Genomic DNA, 21001 nt, shown 5'->3' on the forward strand with positions numbered 1-21001 from the left:
GTGAGTCACATCTGCTCTTTGAGACTGCTTCTCTCCCCTCCCCTCCCTCCCTCCCTCCCTTCAACAGGATAATGACTTCTCTTCGCTGCTGTAAACCCTTAAAGATGTGCAACTCAGAGAAAGCTCTGGCCATGCACGGCATTATGGGGAGCGGAGAGGCGGCTGAACAAAGCTCCTTGTAGCAGGAAGCGAGAGGAAAATAAACTCAAATGAGACTGCATCTTTCTCTCTCTCTCCGTGTGTGTAAATGTTAGCTCCAGAGAGGCTGCAGACAAGGGATGCAAGGCACGCCCAGCAGTGGGAGGGAAAGCAATGGCTGCCAAGGGGTGTGTCTTGACAGGTGCTTCCAAGTCTGGTGATAAAGTGTGAAGGGAGACAGGGCAAAAGAACATCCCAGAGGAAGGAGGCATTGCTGAGCACCAGGAGGCCACGGCTCATGCCAAACGGCAGCCCAGTGAAGCAGCCGCTGGGAGTCCAGCTTTGGTCTATGGAAGTGGGGCAGAATCACCAGGGAGGAGCATCCCCCCACCCCCCGGCTCTACTTTCTTCTTCATGTTAGCCAGCACTATGTAACTAGAAGGCTGCAGCGGTGTGTCAAATGGTGAAGTTGGCCGGTGCTGTTTCTCCCTCCAAGTGCTTGGCCTTAGAACTGTACCTGTACCTTGGGGCCGGGGCAGGTAGATGGAGGCAGGGAGCAGAGAGAAATCTGGGACAGAGGAAAGTGGGTGTTTCATACGCAGGGGGTGGCAGGAGGAAGATGCTGTGCTCTACAACAGGCTAGCCAATGTTTTGAACTGCAGCTCCCATTGTCCCCAACCAGCATGGTCAGTGGTCAGGGATTGCAGGATCCATTGGCTATCCCTTCTCTAGACTATCTGCATTACAAAGCTGAGGACTCAACAGCTAAAAGAGGCACAGAGGGCAGGTTTAGGTTCTAGAAAATTCTCCCCCAACCCTCCCCACACCTGCTCCTTCAAACGGTTGCCATTTGCTCGTCCTCTTCAACAGTGAAGGACTTTGACCCTGCAAACAGGTGCAAAAGCATTTAGTGAGGATTGAGCATCACTGGTGTTCCTCTTTGCTTGGTGCAACGGGGGGGGGGGGGGGACACACACCAGCCACCACCTTGTATCCCTCTCCATCCAGTAAAGGTACAGGGGAGGGTACTGTTTTTGAAAAGGACTGTCAACCCCATAATGTCCAGCAAAGGAAGGAGACAGGAGGAGTCCACCCTATCTTCTGAGATGCATTGTTCATATACAAACGCAGGAGAAAAGCCCACGGTGAGTGACCAGGGCACCTCAAAAGGCTATTCTCTCAGAAAGCTTTGCTGGTTGCCATAGTCCTGTGGCACATGGAACAGAGCTCTGCTCTAATGCAACATGCCCCCACCCCCGCCGTTTCCCCAACACATGGAAGTGACTGCAAAAAAACCCTAGAGCTCTTCAAGGCCATCCATTCCCATGCTATTATTTACCAGCAACCAGCACTCAGGGAGGGAGGACTGTCACCACAGCTTTATTGTTATGGCCAGGAAAGAAAGGCAGTGTATCACATGACTAACGGGGAAAGGGGGGTGGGGGCTTCCTCCCTAAAGGAATACCTGAAAAACAGAACAGGTGGTAGAGATTCAGGAATAGAACCACAAGTGCCCTTGATTTCAAGAACACAGATTAAAAAATGTGCATATTTCCTATGGTCAATTGTAAACTCTGCAGGCATAATTTTGTCTTCTGTGATTAGCAGGAGTTGCTAAATCCCACCCTCCCTGCCAGTCAGAGTCTTTAAACGTTTCCAAAAAGTTTTGCAACAGGCAGAAACCCAACAGGCACAGTTCCACTTTAGCATGGAGGCACAGACACAGGAAAGCTTCATCTGCTGGACTTCTGCCCCTGACATAGCTGCAAACGGTGGAAGAGCTCTGCTGGAAGTGTCTTTCAAAAAAAAGCCAGCAAGGTAACAAAATCCCCCCACATGGTGCACATCTCTGCTTTTGTCTTGGGATCCTGGAGGGCTATAATCCAGACTCACGGCCAGTCCTGACAATACTGAGCAAGAAAAGAGGGACACAGGATAGGCTCTGTAGATACACAGTCGATACACATACAAGGATGGGCAGCGACACACAGGATAAATATAGCACTCCACCGCAAGGCACCAGGAGGGCCATCTGCTCAAGGCCTGGCTTCAGCCAGGAGTGTGTGGTGCTGCCAAATTCTACTATATCCAAGGCAGGGCCAAGGAAAGGCCTGGCCGAAACCGAAGCAGCCCTCAGGCCTCCCATTTTCATTCGTGACAACAGCAGCTATGAGTCCAAATGCTGATGTTTTCCCCTCCTTTTCAGCATTAGCTTGTTTCTTAACAGGCAACGCACAGGCTAACTCTTGACTGTGTGCAGCGTCTGCCAGTATCCCAGGGCTCATTGTCGTGTTTCCTCATAACAACATGCACATGCAGCATCTCGACAACACAGCAGCTGGGATGATGGCAGCAGGGATATGTAGCAAATGCAATTGCCCTTGAAGCAGAACATCAAGGGAGTGGGGTGGCTGGCCTGGCCTACTCTATACTGTTCAGATTACACACCCCTTTTAGGTGGCTGAACTTTCCCTTTCCAAACCCACCAGAAAGAGAGAGAGAGAGAGAGACAGAGACAGAGAGAGAGAGAGAGAGGAGCTGGCAGTAAACACAGATCATCTTGGAAGTTTATTCTCAGCTTAGCCAGACAGGCAGACATCATGGAACTTATTCCTCATCCTCTGGAGGCAGCACAATTTTGCTGGGGTCATAATAATTAGAGTCAAGCACAGGCAGCCCCTGTGCCTCCCGCTCTTTAATTTTCCGTTCAGCTTCTCGACGAGACCACTCTTCCATCCTGGGGGGAGAGACAAAAGAGAGACCAAAGCAGAGCAAGTTATTGCAAGGTGTCAACAGTGCCCTGGAAATACAGGAAAGGGCTACGGGGTGCTAGACTCCAACCTTCCCCAGCGTGGGGTCTTGGGACTCTCCTCTCCCCATAGCCCTCCGCAACGTGGCCAATGTTCAGGGATGATGGCAGCTGCAGCCTGGCCACATCTGGAGAGCACCAGACCAAGAGAGGCTGTTCTACTGTAATGGGACCTGGCTCCTGCTATGGGCCAAATAGGGCCAGAGGGGGGCAGCAGCCAGGCTGCAAAAATGGGAAGAGGCCAGCTGCAGCCACTTGATGGACTGTAGGGAGGCAAGGTGCTACAGAATTTGGATTTCTTTGGAAGGAGGAAAGGTGAAGGGGTAGAAACAAAAGGACACGTAAGTCAAGGGGAGCAGTTTCCCTGGAAGAGACCGAGATGGCCAAGCGGGGTGCAAAGCCTCTTTCCATGAGGCAGAGAAAGTGCAGCATTTGCATGACAATGAGGACCAGAAGCTTGCTTAAACTACATTTCCTTAGGAAGCCAGGTTCTGCATTAGACACTGAATTCCACTCAAAGTTCAGCATGTGTTGGAGCACAGAAAAGTCATCACAGGCCAAGGCTGTTCGTGTCTTCAAATCAGAGATGGGATTCATATAGAATATTTAAGGGAGACAGATACTGAATGACACTTCTACAGAACTGCTCAAGCCCCACAGCACATTTCTCAGCATGCTTTCTGCTGCTCTAGGACAGGGGTGGGGAACCTTTTGGCCCCTTCAGATACTGATGGACCACTGGCTGTTGGCTGTGTTAGCCGGGGCTGATGGGAGTTGTAGTCCAACAACCTCTGGAGAGTCACTAAGTTCTCCAGTTCTGTTCTAGCAACGCGTATAGGCACAGCTGATCAAGGAGCACTCGGAGCCGTTTGACTGTTATATCCTGGATGTACCACACTGGCACAAGGAGTTAGGAGTGTGAACCCAATCAAAGCTGCAGCATTAATTATACTGTGCTGAGATCAAGTGCAAAGCAGCTTGCCTTAATTAGTGCTTCATTAAGGAGTCTCCAGACTGCTGCTTAGCCCGGCTCTATTCAGTTTTGGGCTTCCTGTGAAAACATCAGAATCGCTGTGTGTGCATGTGAGAGTGAGAGTGAGTGAGAGAGAGAACAATCCTAGTCCAATGTCCTTATTAAGGTATGGACTGGCATGGCTCTGCCCAACAAATCACCTTTTGCCCCCTGCCTCAGCTGACCCAGCACAGACCAGTCAACCCAGTTGATCAGGCATGGCCCTTGCTTGCATTTGCTCTGGGGCTTCTTGCCTGAGGCTTAGTCAGGGCTCTTAGCAAAGGGCAAGTCCAATGCACACAAGCAGCTGATTCCACATACACAAACACAAACCAGACAGCTGCTTTGGTGGCTCAGAATGCAGTAATGGGACCTGGCCTAGTTTGCAGCCCCTCCCTGCTATTTCCATCTCCTCTTCCAACAGACAGCATGAAGTCAGGCAAATTTAACAGAGGGAGGAAGGCAGGATCCTTTGAACTCTCCCTGCTCTAGTGGCAAAGAGGAGGGAGGCAATGGCGGCAGCATCACCCCCTCCTTCCTAGTCTAGTGGCAGGAGTGAAGCTACCATTTAAGCCAGCATTTCTCAAACTTTTTGAACTCTGTCCTTCTTCCAAAACATCTTTCTATGGAAGCAGCAGCCCTCCCTTTGGCAAGCAGGCACACAAAGTCCTCGTGCGCAACTGCACGTATGCAGCCCAGTGGATCAAAATGTGTGCATGCGGGTGCTCACTACTCTGGCCCAGGGAAAAGGGGGGGGGGGAGGAGAGAAAGATGTGGCCCGAAACTCCCAGTGTGTCCCCTTGCCCCTCCCTTAGTTCACATGCAAAAGCTTGGGTGACTACAAAGCCAAACCTCTGCTATGTCTTCCTGGTGCTGGATTTTCTTCCTCCCTGCGACTCCCATGCCCACCCCCCCAGTCTGTCCCACAGGGTCATCTACTCCATGGGTGAGGAATCTTCTTCAGTGCAGGGCCCACGTTCCCTTGGGGGCAAACTTCTGAGAGCCACATGCCAGTGGCCAAACTGGGCAAAGCAGCAAATATCAATGCTGCCTTTCAGGTACACAGCACTCCAGTTTCTGCAGACGCTCACCCCCCCCCTTCTGTTCTCCACACAGGAGGACACATTTCCAGCAAGGCAAAATTATTTGGGGTGTGACTCAGGACCACTGAGGAGGGTGTCTGGACGGGGGGGGGGAGCTTTGGTTGCTCCCTCTCCAGCAAACCTCAAACTCACCAGCCAGGCAGTTTTATGCTCTGCAGTGGAATACATTCTCCAAACAGAGGCCCACACTTCTGCCAATTCTTTGGCCACAGAAATTGCCCTGTGGAGATCTCAAAATGGGAGAGGCAAGATTTCAAGGAAAAAAGTGGAGCAGATACTCATGAGTGGCTGTGAACATTTTTATAAAATACATCAAAAGGACAGAAAGTATTCTGGTTCTGTGTAACTTCAGAAATATGGCTTTATGGTTGCCACTGACAAGTGAAGCAGCACAAAAATTTAGTGACTTTTAGAAGCTGCATTCAGGAGTGCTCTTTTTTGGCAAACATTTAGTAAGCAATAGTTCTTTTGCCTATAGCCATGAGGACTAGACACTTAGTCCCCCCGCCCCAAAATAAGACCACAGAGTATCAGGACTAAGTGCCCATTTTGCATTTCAGGCAGCCATGAGCCACATTCTTTGTATGTCTCTCTCCTCTCACCCTCTGCAAATGGGCATGTCAATAGCTACAACTTCATAAGAAAAGACTGATGTCAGAGTATCCAGTGGGGGGGAGTAAGAATGGAAGGGTACTCTCCACTCCTAGTAGAGGCACTGGAGGGGAACTCAGAAGCAGGCTTTATTGTGGCATTAGCGTTTCATTCAAGACTGATAAACCTGGGCCATAAAGTGCATTTACCAATGAATTTGCTCTCTGTTCCCTTTCGCCCCACCCCCACCCCGCACTCCAGATGTTGTGCCTCTCCTATGGGACAATCCCTTACATGAGAGAACACCACCTGATCAGCCACCTGAAGGAGGCAGGAGAGGGAGGGGAGGTTGTTGCCCAGAAATGGCCACTCACGACCTGCAGCGAGGACAATAATGCAAAGCATCAGCCTAAAGTAAGTTTAATTATTATTTCCCACTCCGCAACCACAGAGGATCTGCTTTGTCAGCTCATTAAGCGGAATATTAACGGACTGGAAACGGGCTTTCATCTGAAGCTCCCTGGCTGACAAATGGGACTGCAGCAACTCCACAGAGAAAGGGAAGGGGGCCAGGCAGGAGAGAAGCCAGGGAGCAGAGCTCTTTCTCTGTGTCGGAGGGGAGACCTTCTCCCTCCTTCCTGGAAGGAGTCTGAAGTGGAGGCAAGGAGACTTTGTGTGCGTGTAAAAGAGAAATGCCTTTACAGAAAGAAGAGTCTTCAGAAAAGGAGAAATAGAAATGGGAGCAGTAGCCTCCCGAGATTGCTCTTGTACTTTTATGCCAGCAAATAGGGTAAGAGAGAGTGGCGTACTCCTGCCTTGGTTATTGGCTTTTAGTGTTTGATTGTCTTCTCCAATTGCTAAGCAATTTTATTTGCTCATCACTCCAATAACATTGTTACTGGGTGGCTCATAAATACAGGTGAAACTCGAAAAATTAGAATATCATGGAAAAGTTTCACTTTTATTTCAGAACCTCATTATGTAGAGCTGGTGGACGGGCCACACCGAACACTCTAGAAGGAAAAGGCTGTCCTTCCATAACATAACAGCAGTGCCACAGGCTGATAGCATCTATGCCATGCCGCATTGAGGCAGTAATTGATGCAAAGGGGCCCAAACCAAGTACTGAGTACATATGCATGCTTCTACTTCTCAGAGGTCCAATATTGCTCTATTTGCAATCCTTGTTTTGCTGATTTCATTTAATATTCTAATTTTCTGAGATTGTTAATTTGGGGTTTTCATCAGCTGTACGCCATGATCATCACAATTATAACAAGTAAAGGATTGACATATCTCGCTTTGCATGCCATGAGTCTATCTCATATATTAGTTTCACCTTTTAAGTTGAATTACTGAAATAAATGAACTTTTCCACGATATTCTAATTTTTCAAGTTTCACCTGTATAAGATGATATAATAAAATGTAAATAAACTGTAAGCAGCCCTGGACTTTCAGAAGGGGAGGGAGGTGGGGGGGGGGAGAGAAAACCTAGGCCCTAAGGGTACTTTCAAAGAGCAACAGACTAAAGATGGACCTTACCCGCCCACTGACACCCACCTGCCCAATTGCTGCCAATGTTTGGGGCCTATGCGTGTACCACAGTTTCAAAATCAGGCAGAGTATGGGACAAAACACACAACAGCAAAAGGGTGTGGCTGGTTGAGATGAGGTCCAGGAACACTCCAGTGGCTGGAACAATGCAGAACAACATTGCAGAGTGGAGAGAAGCTGCACTTTCAAGTCCCAAACTCAGCCACAGACACAACTGGAAAGGGCATAAGCCACTCAACGCTCAGCCTCAGTTCCGCATCTGTAAAATGGGAAGAGTGGGCTGCTTCAAAGGCAAAGCAGATGTCTGTGATCTTTGTGCTAAGACTGCAATTATAACTAAGGATATCCAAAAGAGCTGAGATGCTCATTACAATATGCATTCATCTTTCTCCACTGCCCTCCTCTCCTCTCTTCTCCTCTCCTGTCTGGTCCTCTCCCCTGCCTAAATGCTGTCAACTCAATTCCCCCATGTCCCCCTCCCCAACTCCAGCAAGCAGAGGCTCCTGCTGCCGCAACATGAATTAGAGGCTCCCCAAAGACCTCGCTAATGAGACCCCATCAATTAGAGAAGAGTTATGTCTTGTGATTTGGCGCCTCCCCAGAACACAAAAAGGAGACAGGCAGGCTCCCACCACTCACAATCAAGACACCGCAGACCTAGGCCTTTTCCAAGGTGTGTGTGGAGGTGGTGGCAGCAGCAAGCCAGACTATTGGTCCATCTATCCCAGCATTTTCACAGTCAACATAACTAGATGCTTTCAGAGAATCAGGGATGCAAACAATGACAGATTTTTGGCTGTCACCCTAAACAGTTTAGGAATGCATCGCAAGAGAGAATTTGCAAGTCTGTGCCTCAGAATTTTCGCTACAATAAATGGGCAAAAAAGGTTTCAACTGTGCACTCAGTATTTTTCACAGAAGTCAGTGCCCAGAAGAAAGGCTCCCATGTGTCTGTAATTGACTGCCAGTCACCGAATGAAGGTCCTAAAGGATTACTTTGTCCCTTTTCCATTCTATTTCCAAGAATTCTAGCCTTCAAGGTTTGTTTTTTAACACAAGTTTCTAGTCCCCATTTTTCCAGGAAATGGAAGCCAGTATTTTCTAAGAAAAGTCCATTACCACAGGGTGTATGGAATATGAATACATCACATTGCTTTACCCCTGCCCCCCGCAAAAACCCATCTTCATTCGTCTTTCCCTTAAAATGATTGCATTGATTCAGAGTTAGTGTAGAGTACCTGGTATGGGTAGTAGCCAACTCTGAGTACTGAATAGAAACTGTGTCTGACAAACAGGACAGGTGCTGTTTGCTCAGAATTACACCAAATATACTCTGCCTGCTTCCTGTGGTTCCTGGGGTCTGATTTGCAGCAGCTGTGGGTGAAACACCATGAAGGCAAAGACAGGACTTGTGATGTATACAGTAATGGTGGGAGCAACCAGGTTTTTTCAGGGAAGCAGAAAGGGGCTTCTGCTCCCCACCCCCTTGTCCTTTGTCCTTCTGGGCCTCCCTCTCCTGTGCTGCTTCTCTCACCTTGATGAGCCCGTCATATATCTGGTAGTGGTGGGAAAGCCACTTGAGTAGTGGGCGCTGGCAGAGAGAAAAGCCCAGCAAAGCAAGGGAAGAATTAAGCACCCCCCTCCGTCTGCCACTGGAGCCCACCGCCTCCCCCAGTTCTGCACCCAGTTCTAATTTCTGCAGTGCTGCAGTACAAACCATGGAATACGTTCCCTGACCACACCTCTACATTGCTCTCAGTGTACAGCTTTGCAGGCAACCCACCCTTGCCCTTTCAACTCCCAGTTCACCTGTCTGTTTGCCCAACAGGAGCCCTCCACCCCCATTCCTTAGTAACACAGGACAACCCAAGTCGACAATGTTTAGGAGAACTGGAAGCAGATGTGAAGGAGACAAACAAAGAGACGGGCTGTAAGAAGAATGTGTTGTCTCAAAGATGAGAAGGAGGAAGCTGCACATCAGGACTCCTGGGTTCCCATCTCAGCTCAAAAGCTGGGGGCAAAGCCTTGCTCATTAGCAATGCTCCTCTACAGGGTCTTTTGCAGAGCCAGAACGGATGGGAGCAGGAGCTGCGCAAGCCGCTTCTGATCAGAAGGTTCGATGTGCGTCAGCAGCAGAGAGAGCCAGGCTGTAACCTGCCCCTCCTTGCCAGCCAAAACAGCACGGCTCCCGGCTCTGGGCCTCGGCTCTATCTATATCCCATAAGCTAAATATACACGCGCACACCTAGCTCCAGCTAGTGCACTGCCAAAATTACTTCTAGTGGCTCTTGAGCAGTGGTGAATTTCCACAACTCGCCCTCTAAATAGCCTGCCCTGTCTGAAAACAAACCCTTTCGCAAAGCCAGGGCCAGGCTGGGAGGGCTGCTGGGGAGCGGGGATGGAGAAGGGGTGGGGGTGGTGCTCTTGCACAGGCCATGGCTACTGCCTTTAAAACCAGGGTGGGGGACCTGTGTCTGTCCCAGGCTGTTGGGCTCCAGTTCCCATCAGCCCCAGCCAGCGTGGCTCAATGGCTGGAGATAAAGAGAGATGGGAGTCCGGGGGACCAGAGGGAGAGGAAAGCTTGTCGTGGATGTTGGATCACCCACCAGCTGCCATTCAGACACAGCCTGGTGCTCTAACCAGATTTCCAAGGTGCTTCCCTCCCGTTTTCTGCTCTCCCTGCCTCCCATGAGCATGGCTGCACATATCCCAAAAACCTCACTTTGACTCACAAGCAAGTATAACCCATTATTCATCCAGCATCCTGAGAAATGCAGCTTCCCTAGAAGAAAAACTATTTTTCTAGCTCTCATTATCACAGAGAAAACACCTGAAGTGTGCAGGAAATACCTCGCAAAGGATGAGAAAAAGCTTCAGCAGAGTGGAGATGCATTTCTCTCACTGCTCAGCTCACCCAACCCAGCCATCTACCTTCCTTACAAAAAAAAAAAAAAAAAAAAACTGAGCTGAAAAACTCAATCAGAAAGCAGAATATATTATGAAAAACTACTTGTAGACATATCATTTTAAAATTATCATTAGAGGGTCTGTGTCTTCTAGATGTAGAATTTGATTTGCAGGTTGTTGTTCTTGAGAAGCACTTAATATGGGTTGGGGCAGATGTAACACTTTTGGTTAAGAGGCTCCAGGACTGTGGGCTTTCTCCCCTCCAGCCTGATTCAGATGTTACATCTACACCAGTTAGCCACAGTTAAACAGGAGCCCTCTAGTCAAGGTGGTATACCTGTTTCATCTGTCCCACTCATTTTACCCTCAGAAGAAGCTAGTCTAGGCTGAAAGACAGCGACTGGCCACCCAGGGAGGCTGAATCGTAGTCTAGCACACTTACCACTACAACGGCTTCACTGGCTCCTGGTGGTGGATCATATTGATGCCAATGGAACACTTCGCTTTGGTTTAAAAGTGGGCTGGAGGGGTTCGCACCCAAGACGGGAGAGCGAGCACTGCTCCTGCAGCCTGCGCCATTCTTTTAACCATGGTTGTGAGAGCAAGAACATCCCATCTGTACCAGCCTACCTGCCAACATAGGAGGAAAGGGCAGAAGCGAGGGCAGGCCAGCTTACAAACACACACTGTTCCAAGCAAGCCACGTCCCTGTGACTCCAGCTGGGGGCTGCAGTCCCTGCTGAGCAACCTTGCAAGAGCAATGGTGACAGGCAAAGGTAAGGTGAGCAAAGAATGGACACTTCATTGTTGCATGGTAGATGCTCAAGGACACATTGCAGCCAGGCAAAAACACCTGGGATTTTGGCAGAAATCCAGGGTCCCAGTGAAGGGTGTGGCCTGGCAGCCAGTTGAGATAGTGGCCCCCAGGACTGAGTTTCCCCACTCCTTCCTCTGAAACACCCACGTTCTTTTTCCTTTTTCTCTTCTCCTTCTTTCTATACCACTTTATATTAGCAATACACCCCAACATTATTTTATAATATTTCCTAGTTCTCCTCTTACCATTTATCTAGTTGGTTTCTACTAAGAGCCCTTTGCAAGCCACAAAGTCCTTCTGTATCATTCAGAGGCATTAGATGCCCTAAACTCCCCGGATAGGGCATGATAAAAATAACCAAAATAGCCAAGAGCACTCATCGCCCCTCCTAAGGTCACTTGGTCCAGATTATTCTCACACACATACAAATGCAGCGAGGACAATGTTGTTGTGGGAGGAGGGGGGCTCCATTCAGAATATGCAGCCAATTAGCAGGGATATTCCATCCTCCAGTCACCACCCTAACTTCATCCCAACCAGATCTTCTGAACCCGCAACAATTTTTCACCTTCCTAATTATTGAGGAAAATGGCTTCCAGTCCAGAAACTAGACTTAAGTCCAGGAGGGTATTTTAGATGGCATGGGAAGGGAAGCGTCTGGTCCTCAATACACCTCCGTTCTCCTAGAAGGCCCATTTTCCTCTACTATCCAGGGTCCTAAGAGGGGGGAGGGAAAGAAGTTTGCTACCTTCCCACCCTAAAATAATGACAACAGCATCTCTCTCGTAGCCTTTCCCCCTTTTGTTTCCTCTTGCAACATGTTTTTTCCTTGTAAAGCTGAGGGAAGGACCTCCACTCTCAGTAAAAGTGGCTTTCCTATTACAGCTGTTTCTCGGGGACTCCAGCTTTGCAGGGAGAAGCACCCACTGTGGCTCCCACAGTCATGGCCAGGGTGAGAGAAGCCCAAGAGGAGCTGCCTCCACCTTGGGATGGTTGTGGTGGAAAGCCTGGCATGCAGAGGAGGGCAAGAAGAATTTTGCCCGTGCCAATCTGGGAAGCAGAAGGCCTATCCTACTTTGGGGTGCCTAAGTGTTGTGCAATAACATTTAATCAGTCAGATTTAGTGGCAAAGCTTTCTGTGTTCTCCCCCAACCCCCAAGAATAACACCAAGAGGAAGTGGCAATGTACTGGATGAATCCACCGGTGTTCTGAGTGGTTAAGCCTGCACAAACTTGTTGAGGATCATGTACAAGGAAGGGGATTAGGTCCAGAAACCTCACAAATTCCTTCCCAGCTTTGCAGCCCTCCCAGCTAACAGTTGCTGCCTTCTTCATACTCAAGACCTAGGGAGATTGATGCCAGGGCAAAGCTGCCTCAGTGCCAGAGGCAATTCTGCAAGGCAACATTTCATCGGAATAGACTCTCCAGAAGCCACTTTGGAGAGGGATCAAGAGGGCAGCTATGGGCACAGAGGATATAGGACCCTCAGGCAGTCAAATCCACCTACATCTCCCAAGGATCTTAGACCTCCCACAAGCAGCAGACTCCGGGCCTTTGATTATTTTCCTCTAATTCCCTCCATCTCTTTCCTAAACCTTTCCCTCTGAGCTCCTCAAAGCAAGATCTCTGCCTCACCATAAAAAGGGTACAAAAATGAAGGAAGACTGCTCCAAAACACTGTTGCAAAGCAGACCGTTAGAGGTGAATGGAAGATTTATTGAATCACAAAAATGTCCAAAAGGCCGCACAGTCTTTCTTTAGGGAAATACCTTAAAATAAAATAAAGCTCTGTTCTAATACTCCATCTTGTACAGTTCTAACAAAATCCTGCCTCTTGAAGTAGGAAAATACACATGCACAACAAGATGACTTAAATATGCCCAAATGGTTAACTGCACAGTAACAGAAAGACTGAGAAAGCTCAAGAACAACCACACCAAGAGAAAAAAACCCTTTCGAGGGAGATCTGAAGGCAAGTCTCATTTAGATGGGTGACCGCTGAGTCAGGTGTGACCAAGAAAGCCCTGAGCTAATGTCTGGGTGCAGGGCTGCCTATTTGCTAGCAGGCGCAAGGCTGAAGGTTTCGCTGCTGGATTTATAAAACTTAAACAACATGGAACTTGGTTATCTGCAGGAACACCTTCACCCACATAGGTATGGCACAGTTCATCTCTTCTGTAACATTTTAATGAAGATTCTGTTCATCTCCCCTGAGATGTCCCCCCCTCCCCCCCAGGCTAAAGAGCCCCACATATGATGGAACTGTAGACGCTCTTGTTCAATAAATATTTGGTGCACCTCTAAGAGTTGGCTTTGCATCACCATTACATGTGTACACCCTGCGACGTATCCAAAACTTACTAAAAGAGGATTTACATTCCAAGATCTGAATGGCAGAATATTGTTATATTTGTTCACCACTGACACTTCTCTCCCTGGGCTACTGGACTTCTAGCGTGAGAATTTCGCCTCTGGAAAGGAGGTGGAGAATGCACAATACAGGGCTAAGATAAACATCTGTGATCTGGTGCTGATATGTGTAAAAGAAAGGTTTAGAAGGAAACAAGACAAAAGGTTTCCTCTCCAGGTAAGCCTGGCCCCTGGCCCCTCTTCTCTGACTAACTGCAGGTACTGAGATGGATTCTTATAGGCTTATTCCTTCCCAGCACAGAAAACACGTGTTATTGGGAAGGGAAATGATAGATATATTCCTTTTGGTTTGAAGATGCTACTTGCATTAATTTTGTACTAGCAAAATCCTTGATGTTTGTGTACTCTTAAAACATATCCTTGTAGACTGGGGATTAATGTATGGGCAACAAAAGTGGATTTTTGTGAGCCCTTATGGCGGCTAAGGAATGTCTACCTTGAGCCTCAGAGGCTACATACCCAACACCTATTACATAATGTTCTGGGGGCCTCATTCTCCTGACTACATTTGAACATATTTCATATGGGCATAAAGTTTGTCGGGATACTGATTTGGACTTCTAGAGGGCTTATATTAATTTATATGTTTAATTTAAGATTTGTGTACTGACAGTTATTGTATCAGCAATGTGAACTGATGGCGGTCTACTGTTATTATTAGCATTATTTGTGTAATATTATTATTCCCGTTTCTTTTTAAAATTGTCATTTATCTTCTTTTTCCTTTTTCCTTTCCTTGTCCAATTTGAAATAAAATAACAACAGCAACAACAAAAGGGAAATGTTTGGTCAAAACTGAGACCGAAGATCAGAAGGAGTCTGAAAACAGGGACAGAAGGGGTGGATCACTTCATGAGGAAGCAGGATGAGAGGAAGGGGTTGGGAGATCCAGGATGTGCTTCAGGAAATGAATGGACTTATGGGGAAGCTACAGGTCAGAAGCAGAGGAGTTGCTGTGCTAGTGATGATACTGGCTGCCCTGCCCTGCCCCAAAACATCTGGACCGAAGAATCTCTGCAGGAATGGCCCAAGACATTTTGGTGCCTGAGGCAAACCTCAAAATGCACCCCACCCCCCACAACCACAGAAGCGGGGGGGAAAAGTAGATCTACATCAGAAACAAGGAGGCAAGTGAAGCTGTACATCAGAAAAAGGGCGGGGAATCAAATCAACCTCGCTCAATGGCTGAAGTGAGAAACAAAGGCTGTTGCAGGGTGGGGCGATGCTCTGAATCATGCAAAGTGGGAGCAGACCCCAGAAGACTCTGGAGGGCAGCCACCACGCTTTCCTCCCCAGGGGTGGGATGAGACCAGCAGTGCTTCCTATTCGCGGAGAGACTGCATGGTGGAAGGCGGCTGAGGAGGCAGTAGATCCGGCCTCCAGGGAGCACACAGCAGCTGGCAATGTCACCGTGGCAGCAGCCTTAGAAATGCATTCCTTGGGTGTCAGATCTGCTGCCCTGGTGGATCCTGCTACCTGAGGTGGTTGCCTCATCTTGCCTCATGAGTGGGCTGCCCTGAGTCTCTGTGTGAAGGATGAAAAGCCTGCGAGTCTCAGCACAGCTTGGAACAATGTTTCCCAAACGGACCTTACCCGTAGTCCGGCAGATAGCACACAAAGGTGGAGCCCAATACAATGGTAATGGATATGCCAAAAAAGAAGGCTACGCGCATGCTCCAGACGTCAACAACGGGATCTGGGTCAAAGCCGTGGTAATCTGGGTTCTGGAAGGGAAAGATGCAAACAGTCAGCCAGCAAGGGTGGAAAAAACAGGTCCTTGTTCTGAGCAAGCCAAGAAGCAGCTCCTATGGTCAGCTAACATACACAGGCCAGTAATTTCTCCTCCTTTTTTTGCTGCCCCATAAAAAGTCCTCTGGGCAGCTTACAATAAACAAAAACTACAATTATTACTATTAATACTTGTTGTGTCTTACACAGACAGCTCTCAGAGTGACTTACATAATAAAAACAGAAATAACAAAAAACATTAAAACCAAATATAAACAGCAATAAAGAAAACCTGAAGCAATAAGCGTAATAATAATAATAATAATAATAACAACATAATAATAATAATAATAATAATAATAATAATAATAATAATAGTAGTAGTAATAATAATAATAATAGTAATGACAGTTCTTATTTGTCTTTGGCACCAGTAATCATCTCCTGCCAAAGCCATGCAGCTTCCATCCTTAGGGAAAGGCTTCTTTGCACTGCATGCTATTTCTACTATATTCAACCCCAACTGCCTGTCTGCCTCCATCCCCACCACAGGTGATACACAGGTGCCCAAAACATCAACTTAAGAAGATGAAATTGCTGAGAGGCCAAAACTGGAAACCTTCAGACACACAGAAGGGCAAAAGTTTAAGGAGAAAAACATGGAAGTGTATGAACCAGTGGATGTGGGTAATCAATCAAGTCTGATACTGCAAAGGGCGCACAGGAAGGTATATACTTCATTTTTTTTCTTCAAAATTTTATTGATTTTCCACAAAATTAAAAAAAAACACTAACAAATAAACAGACAAACATAAATCATAACCTTATTAGAAATAATCTTCTTAACATTATTAAGTGACTTCCTCGTATCCCCTTAGTTGAATTTCAATGTATATCACTCTAAAGGTTTTCCAAATCAAAGTTCTTAAAATCTTAACTTAATCACTTAACATTAGTCTTTCTTCCCAATTTAGCATTAAACATAATAATTCCTCACACTACTTATTTAAATCCTAGGCCTAGCTGGTAATTGTAAACTTTTCCCAATTAATTTAACTTGATGTATTTAGCTAAATACAGTGGTGCCCCGCAAGACGAATGCCTCGCAAGACGAAAAACCCGCTAGACGAAAGGGTTTTCCGTTTTGGAGGCGCTTCGCAAAACGAATTTCCCTATGGGCTTCCTTCGCAAGATGAAAGCCCATAGGGAAATCTCCGGGACAGCGGGGAAGAGCAGCCTTCCGAAGGCTGGCGGTGGGGCGGAAGGCTGGCGGCGGGAGGTGGTCTCTCCGCCCCACCGCCAGCCTTCGGAAGGCTGCTCCGAAGGCTGGCGGCAGGAGGAGGGCTCTCCGCCCCACCGCCAGCCTTCGGAAGGCTCCTCCGAAGGCTGGCAGTGGGGCGGAGAGACCTCCTCCCCGCGCCAGCCTTCGGATGGCTGTCCTGAAGACTTGCGGTGGGAGGAGGGTTTTCCTTCCCACCGCCAACTTTCAGAATGCTGTTCTGAATGTTGGTGTGGGGAGGAAAAACCCTCCTCCCACCACAAGCCCCGGGAACAGAGGAGAAGCGCTGTGCGCCTTCCCCTCTGTTCCCGTACCTGTCCTGAAGGCTTGCGGTGGGGAGAAAAGCCCTTCTCCGCACCGCCAGCCTGGCAAGCGGTCTCCATAGGAGCACATTAATTGATTTTCAATGCATTCCTATGGGAAACCGTGCTTCGCAAGACGAAAAACTCGCAAGAAGAAAAAACTTGTGGAATGAATTAATTTTGTCTTGCGAGGCACCACTGTAGTCATTAAATTTCTTCCTGATACTCCTCCTCATTCTGGTCGCGGACTCTTCCGGTCAGGTTGGCTAGCTCCGAAAAGTCCATCATCTTCATCTGCCATTCTTTCACGGTTGGTATTTCTTGCGTTTTCCACTTCTTAGCTAGTAATATTCGAGCAGCAGTTGTGGCATACAAAAATAATTTAACATCTTTCTTGTGCAATTCCATACCTGTTATTCCAAGCAGAAAGGCCTCTGGCTTCTTTATAAATGGATATTTCAACATTTTTTTCAAATCATTATAAATCTTTCCCCAGAAGTCTTTCACCTTGGGGCAGGTCCACCACATGTGATAAAAAGTTCCTTCTTTTTCTTTACATTTCCAAGATAGGTTATCACAGTTATGATAAATCTTTGCTAATTTAACAGGGGTCAAATACCATCTGTACATCATTTTCATTATATTCTCCTTTAACATTGTACATGCAGTGAACTTAACCCCTTACTTCCACAATCTTTTTTTAAAAAATAATATTTATTACTTTTCCAACAATTTAAACACTACAAAAAAGAAAAACAATACGATACAATACAAAAACACTACATAACACTAACACATTAAACTAACAAAACAAAACAAAAACAATTTAAAACACATCAAATAATTTCAGTATCTTGTCTTTCATTCACTTATTTCCGCCACCTCCTCACACCTCCCTTTTTGTATTCCACTTCTGTTAACTGTTTCAGCAATTCCTTTCCATCTTCCTCTGTTTTCAATCCTATAATTATCTTAACACATTCTAACCTTATTTTTTCCTTTAATACTCTATTAATCTATTTATACTAAATTCCTTATAACATTCCTACTAAAGCCATATAACTTCATTCCAACATTTTTCTAGCATTCATTAATTTTACAATATTTCCGTAAATAATCTTTAAACTTTTTCCAGTCTTCTTCCACCGACTCTTCTCCCTGGTCTCGGATTCTGCCAGTCATTTCCGCCAGTTCCATATAGTCCATCAACTTCATCTGCCATTTTTCCCGGGTGGGTAAATCTTGTGTCTTCCAATATTCCAGTATTCTTGCTGCTGTTGTTGCATACATGAAAAATGTTCTATCCTTCTTTGGCACCAATTGGCTGACCATGCCCAGGAGAAAGGCCCTTTCTTCCACAATCTTTCCCAATCCTCAAACATTATGTTATGTCCTACATCTCTTGCTCAATCTATCATTACTGATTTAACTTGTTCATCCTTTGTATGCCACTCCAACAGTAACTTATACATTTTAGACAGATTTTTAACTTTAGAATCCAAAAACTCCGTCTCCAACTTGGATTTTTCAGAAGCAAAACCGTTTTTTGTCTTCCTTCCTCATCTTTAAAAGCCAATTTTGGATTCCATTCTTCCTTGATATAGAAAACCTTTTTTTTATTAGCATTTTTCTATGTAGTCTTATAATGTGGGTTTCCTGTACACAAATTATGTCCATATTCTGTTTTTCCAAAACATGATAAACTTGCCTCCTTTTTTGAGGAGAGTTCAAACCATTTAGATTCCATGAATAAATTCTCAACGCCATAATGCCAAATTAAGAGGATGCTGCCTCCGCTCCTGACAGCTGTGGGCTTTGTAATCCAAGTTCCACCGAGTGCTTTTGTAGAAATCTGTCCTTATCTCCAACGGTCTTTATCTTTTGCTTTCCTCCTTCAAATTTGAAGGATAGGCCCTCTGGGAGTTCCCACCTGAAAGAAATGTTCTTCCTCCTCAAGATGTTTGTCAAATCCGTATATTGGGATCTCAGGTTCAAAAATTGGCACGGGATCTCTTTAAAGAGCACCACAGATTTGTCCTGGATTTTTAGGCCTTCTTTGTAGTGGTGACCCAAAATAATATCTCTTTGCTCCTTGGTCTTAAAAACCACTAAACAGTCATAAGTTATTTTAGTGTCCTTTTTGGGACTGAATCTATAAGCTTTCTCTATCCAAGCTTCCACTTCCTCTTTTTTCAGGTCCCAACACTCCACAAAAAAGCCTATCAAAGACTCCTTGAGTTTTTCCTCTTCCAGAAAAGGGACCCCCCTCTCAATCTCAAATGCGATTCTTTTTCCTTCAACTGGAGAAAGGCAATGGCATGAGCATTTTCATATTGCAACCATTCCAAATCTGGCACTCTAACAGTCTCCAACTGTGCCAACCTTGTATCATGCGTGGCTCTCTCATCTTTCACTTCCTTTAAGTCAGTGCTTAAAAGTTCAATCCTTTTATCCAATTTTTCAATGCTTGCTGTACTGCGATTTAAACCTTCTCTAATGTCACTCAATACTGACATCACCGACTCCTCAAATTGCTGGGCTTTAGAGCCACATCTTACTTTTTCTGAACTCATAATAGCTTAGGAATGTCAAGGTCAGTCCCACAGTCTGGCACAGTGGAGCAGAAAAACAGTTTCTCTCCACCAGTCCCACTGCAGCTGGCCCAGAGGCAGCGTCCCTGTTCTTTCAAACAAACTGAATACCAAAAACCAGGATGGCAAAGAGAAAATTCTCCAAAACTCCCCTTCCATCTGAGGGAGGAGGACACTTTTTAGTCAATTTAAGGTGTAGCCAGGCAGCACAGGAAAGTTTGTAACGAAGTCAGTGGAAACGGAGATTGAATGTTTCCTCTTCCATTGTGACGTCACAATGGAGACAAGTCTTCCCTCCCGGGTGGTCCGCTGCAAAATGGGGAAGGCTCTATCGTACTCACTGTCTTCCTAAAATATTTTCCTAGACACAAACACCCCCTCTTCCCTCGAGGAGGGGGAGCAAGATTGCTTGCAAAGTTTCAAAAGTTTTTCGCTTCTTAAAGGCTTCGGCCTTTGTACGCCGATTCTCACCTACTTCAACAAAAGGAGACCGATCTCCGTTTTTAAGTCTCCCTTTTCTTCCAAATTTTTTCCAAATTAATTTTGTAGTTACTTACAATTCTGAATTTTTAAATCTTTCTTCGTGAAGGAATTGGCCACTCATGATCGCCAGTCTCGGAGCTTCGCTGCTTTGAGCTTACCGGGGAGCAAGGGAGTCGCTGGAAGGCACCCGCCGGAACATCAGGTCCTCAGAACACCCAATCTGAGGTTTTTAATGGGGAACCACGACGCTCTCGTTGTCTCCCCAACTTCAAAGCGCTGGGGCTCTTTCAGCCGAAAGAGCTCCCGACTGCCATTACTGAGCGACCAACCGGAAGTCTGCACTTCAAGGATAATCATAAAGGTAAAGGGACCCCTGACCATAGGTCCAGTCGTGGCCGACTCTGGGGTTGCGGCACTCATCTTGCTTTACTGGCCGAGGGAGCCGGTGTAGAGCTTCCGGGTTATGTGGCCAGCATGACTAAGCTGCTGCTGGTGAACCAGAGCAGCTCATGGAAACGCCGTTTACCTTCCTGCCAGAGCAGTACCTATTTATCTACTTGCACTTTGACGTGCTTTCAAACTGCTAGGTTGGCAGGAGCAGGGACCGAGCAACGGGAGCTCACCCTGTCGTGGGGATTTGAACCGCCAACCTTCTAATCGGCAAGCCCTAGGCTCTGTGGTCTAACCCACAGTGCCGCCCGCATCCCTAGGATAATCATAATCATAATCATAATCCTATTCATTTTATTATTTATACCCTACCCATCTTGCTGGGCTTCCCCAGCCACTCTGGGTGGCTTCCAGAAAATTAAAACACAATACAACATCAAACATTAAAAACTTCCCTGAGCAGGTCTGCCTTCAGATGTCTTCTAAAAGTTGTGTAGTTATCTCCTTGATATCTGATGGGAGGGCGTTCCACAGGGTGGGTGCCATGACTGAGAAGGCCCTCTGGCTGGTTGCCTGTAACTTAGCTTCTTGCAGTGAGGGAATCACCAGAAGGCCCTCGGAGGAGGACCTCAGTCCTGGCTGAGCAATGGGGGAGGAGACGCTCCTTCAGGTATACGGGGCCAACACTGTTTAGGGCTTTAAAGGTCAGCACTAACACTCTGAATTGTGCTCGGAAACATACTGAGAGCCAATGTAGGTCCTTCAGGACTGGTGTTATATGGTCTCGGCAGCCACTTCCAGTCCCCAGTCTAGCTGTTGCATTTTGGATTAATTGTAGTTTCCGGGTCACCTTTAAAGGTAGCC

General features: G+C 46.8%; 1 protein-coding gene across 1 annotated transcript in view; it reads right to left on the bottom strand.

Annotated features, from left to right (window-relative positions):
* Positions 1-2693: 2693 nt before the first annotated feature.
* Positions 2694-21001, bottom strand: part of NDUFB11 (NADH:ubiquinone oxidoreductase subunit B11) — a 58916-nt gene continuing 40608 nt past the window's right edge. Inside the window, exons 2-3 of the mRNA XM_079958850.1 lie at positions 14958-15088; positions 2694-2875 (exon numbers count right to left, since the gene is read on the bottom strand). Coding sequence (XP_079814976.1) covers positions 2746-2875; positions 14958-15088 — 261 coding nt within the window. The 3' untranslated portion in view covers positions 2694-2745. The remainder of the gene's footprint in view (positions 2876-14957; positions 15089-21001) is intronic.

This window comes from Podarcis cretensis, assembly GCF_951804945.1.
Source record: "Podarcis cretensis genome assembly, chromosome: 17".
NCBI lineage: Eukaryota > Metazoa > Chordata > Lepidosauria > Squamata > Lacertidae > Podarcis > Podarcis cretensis.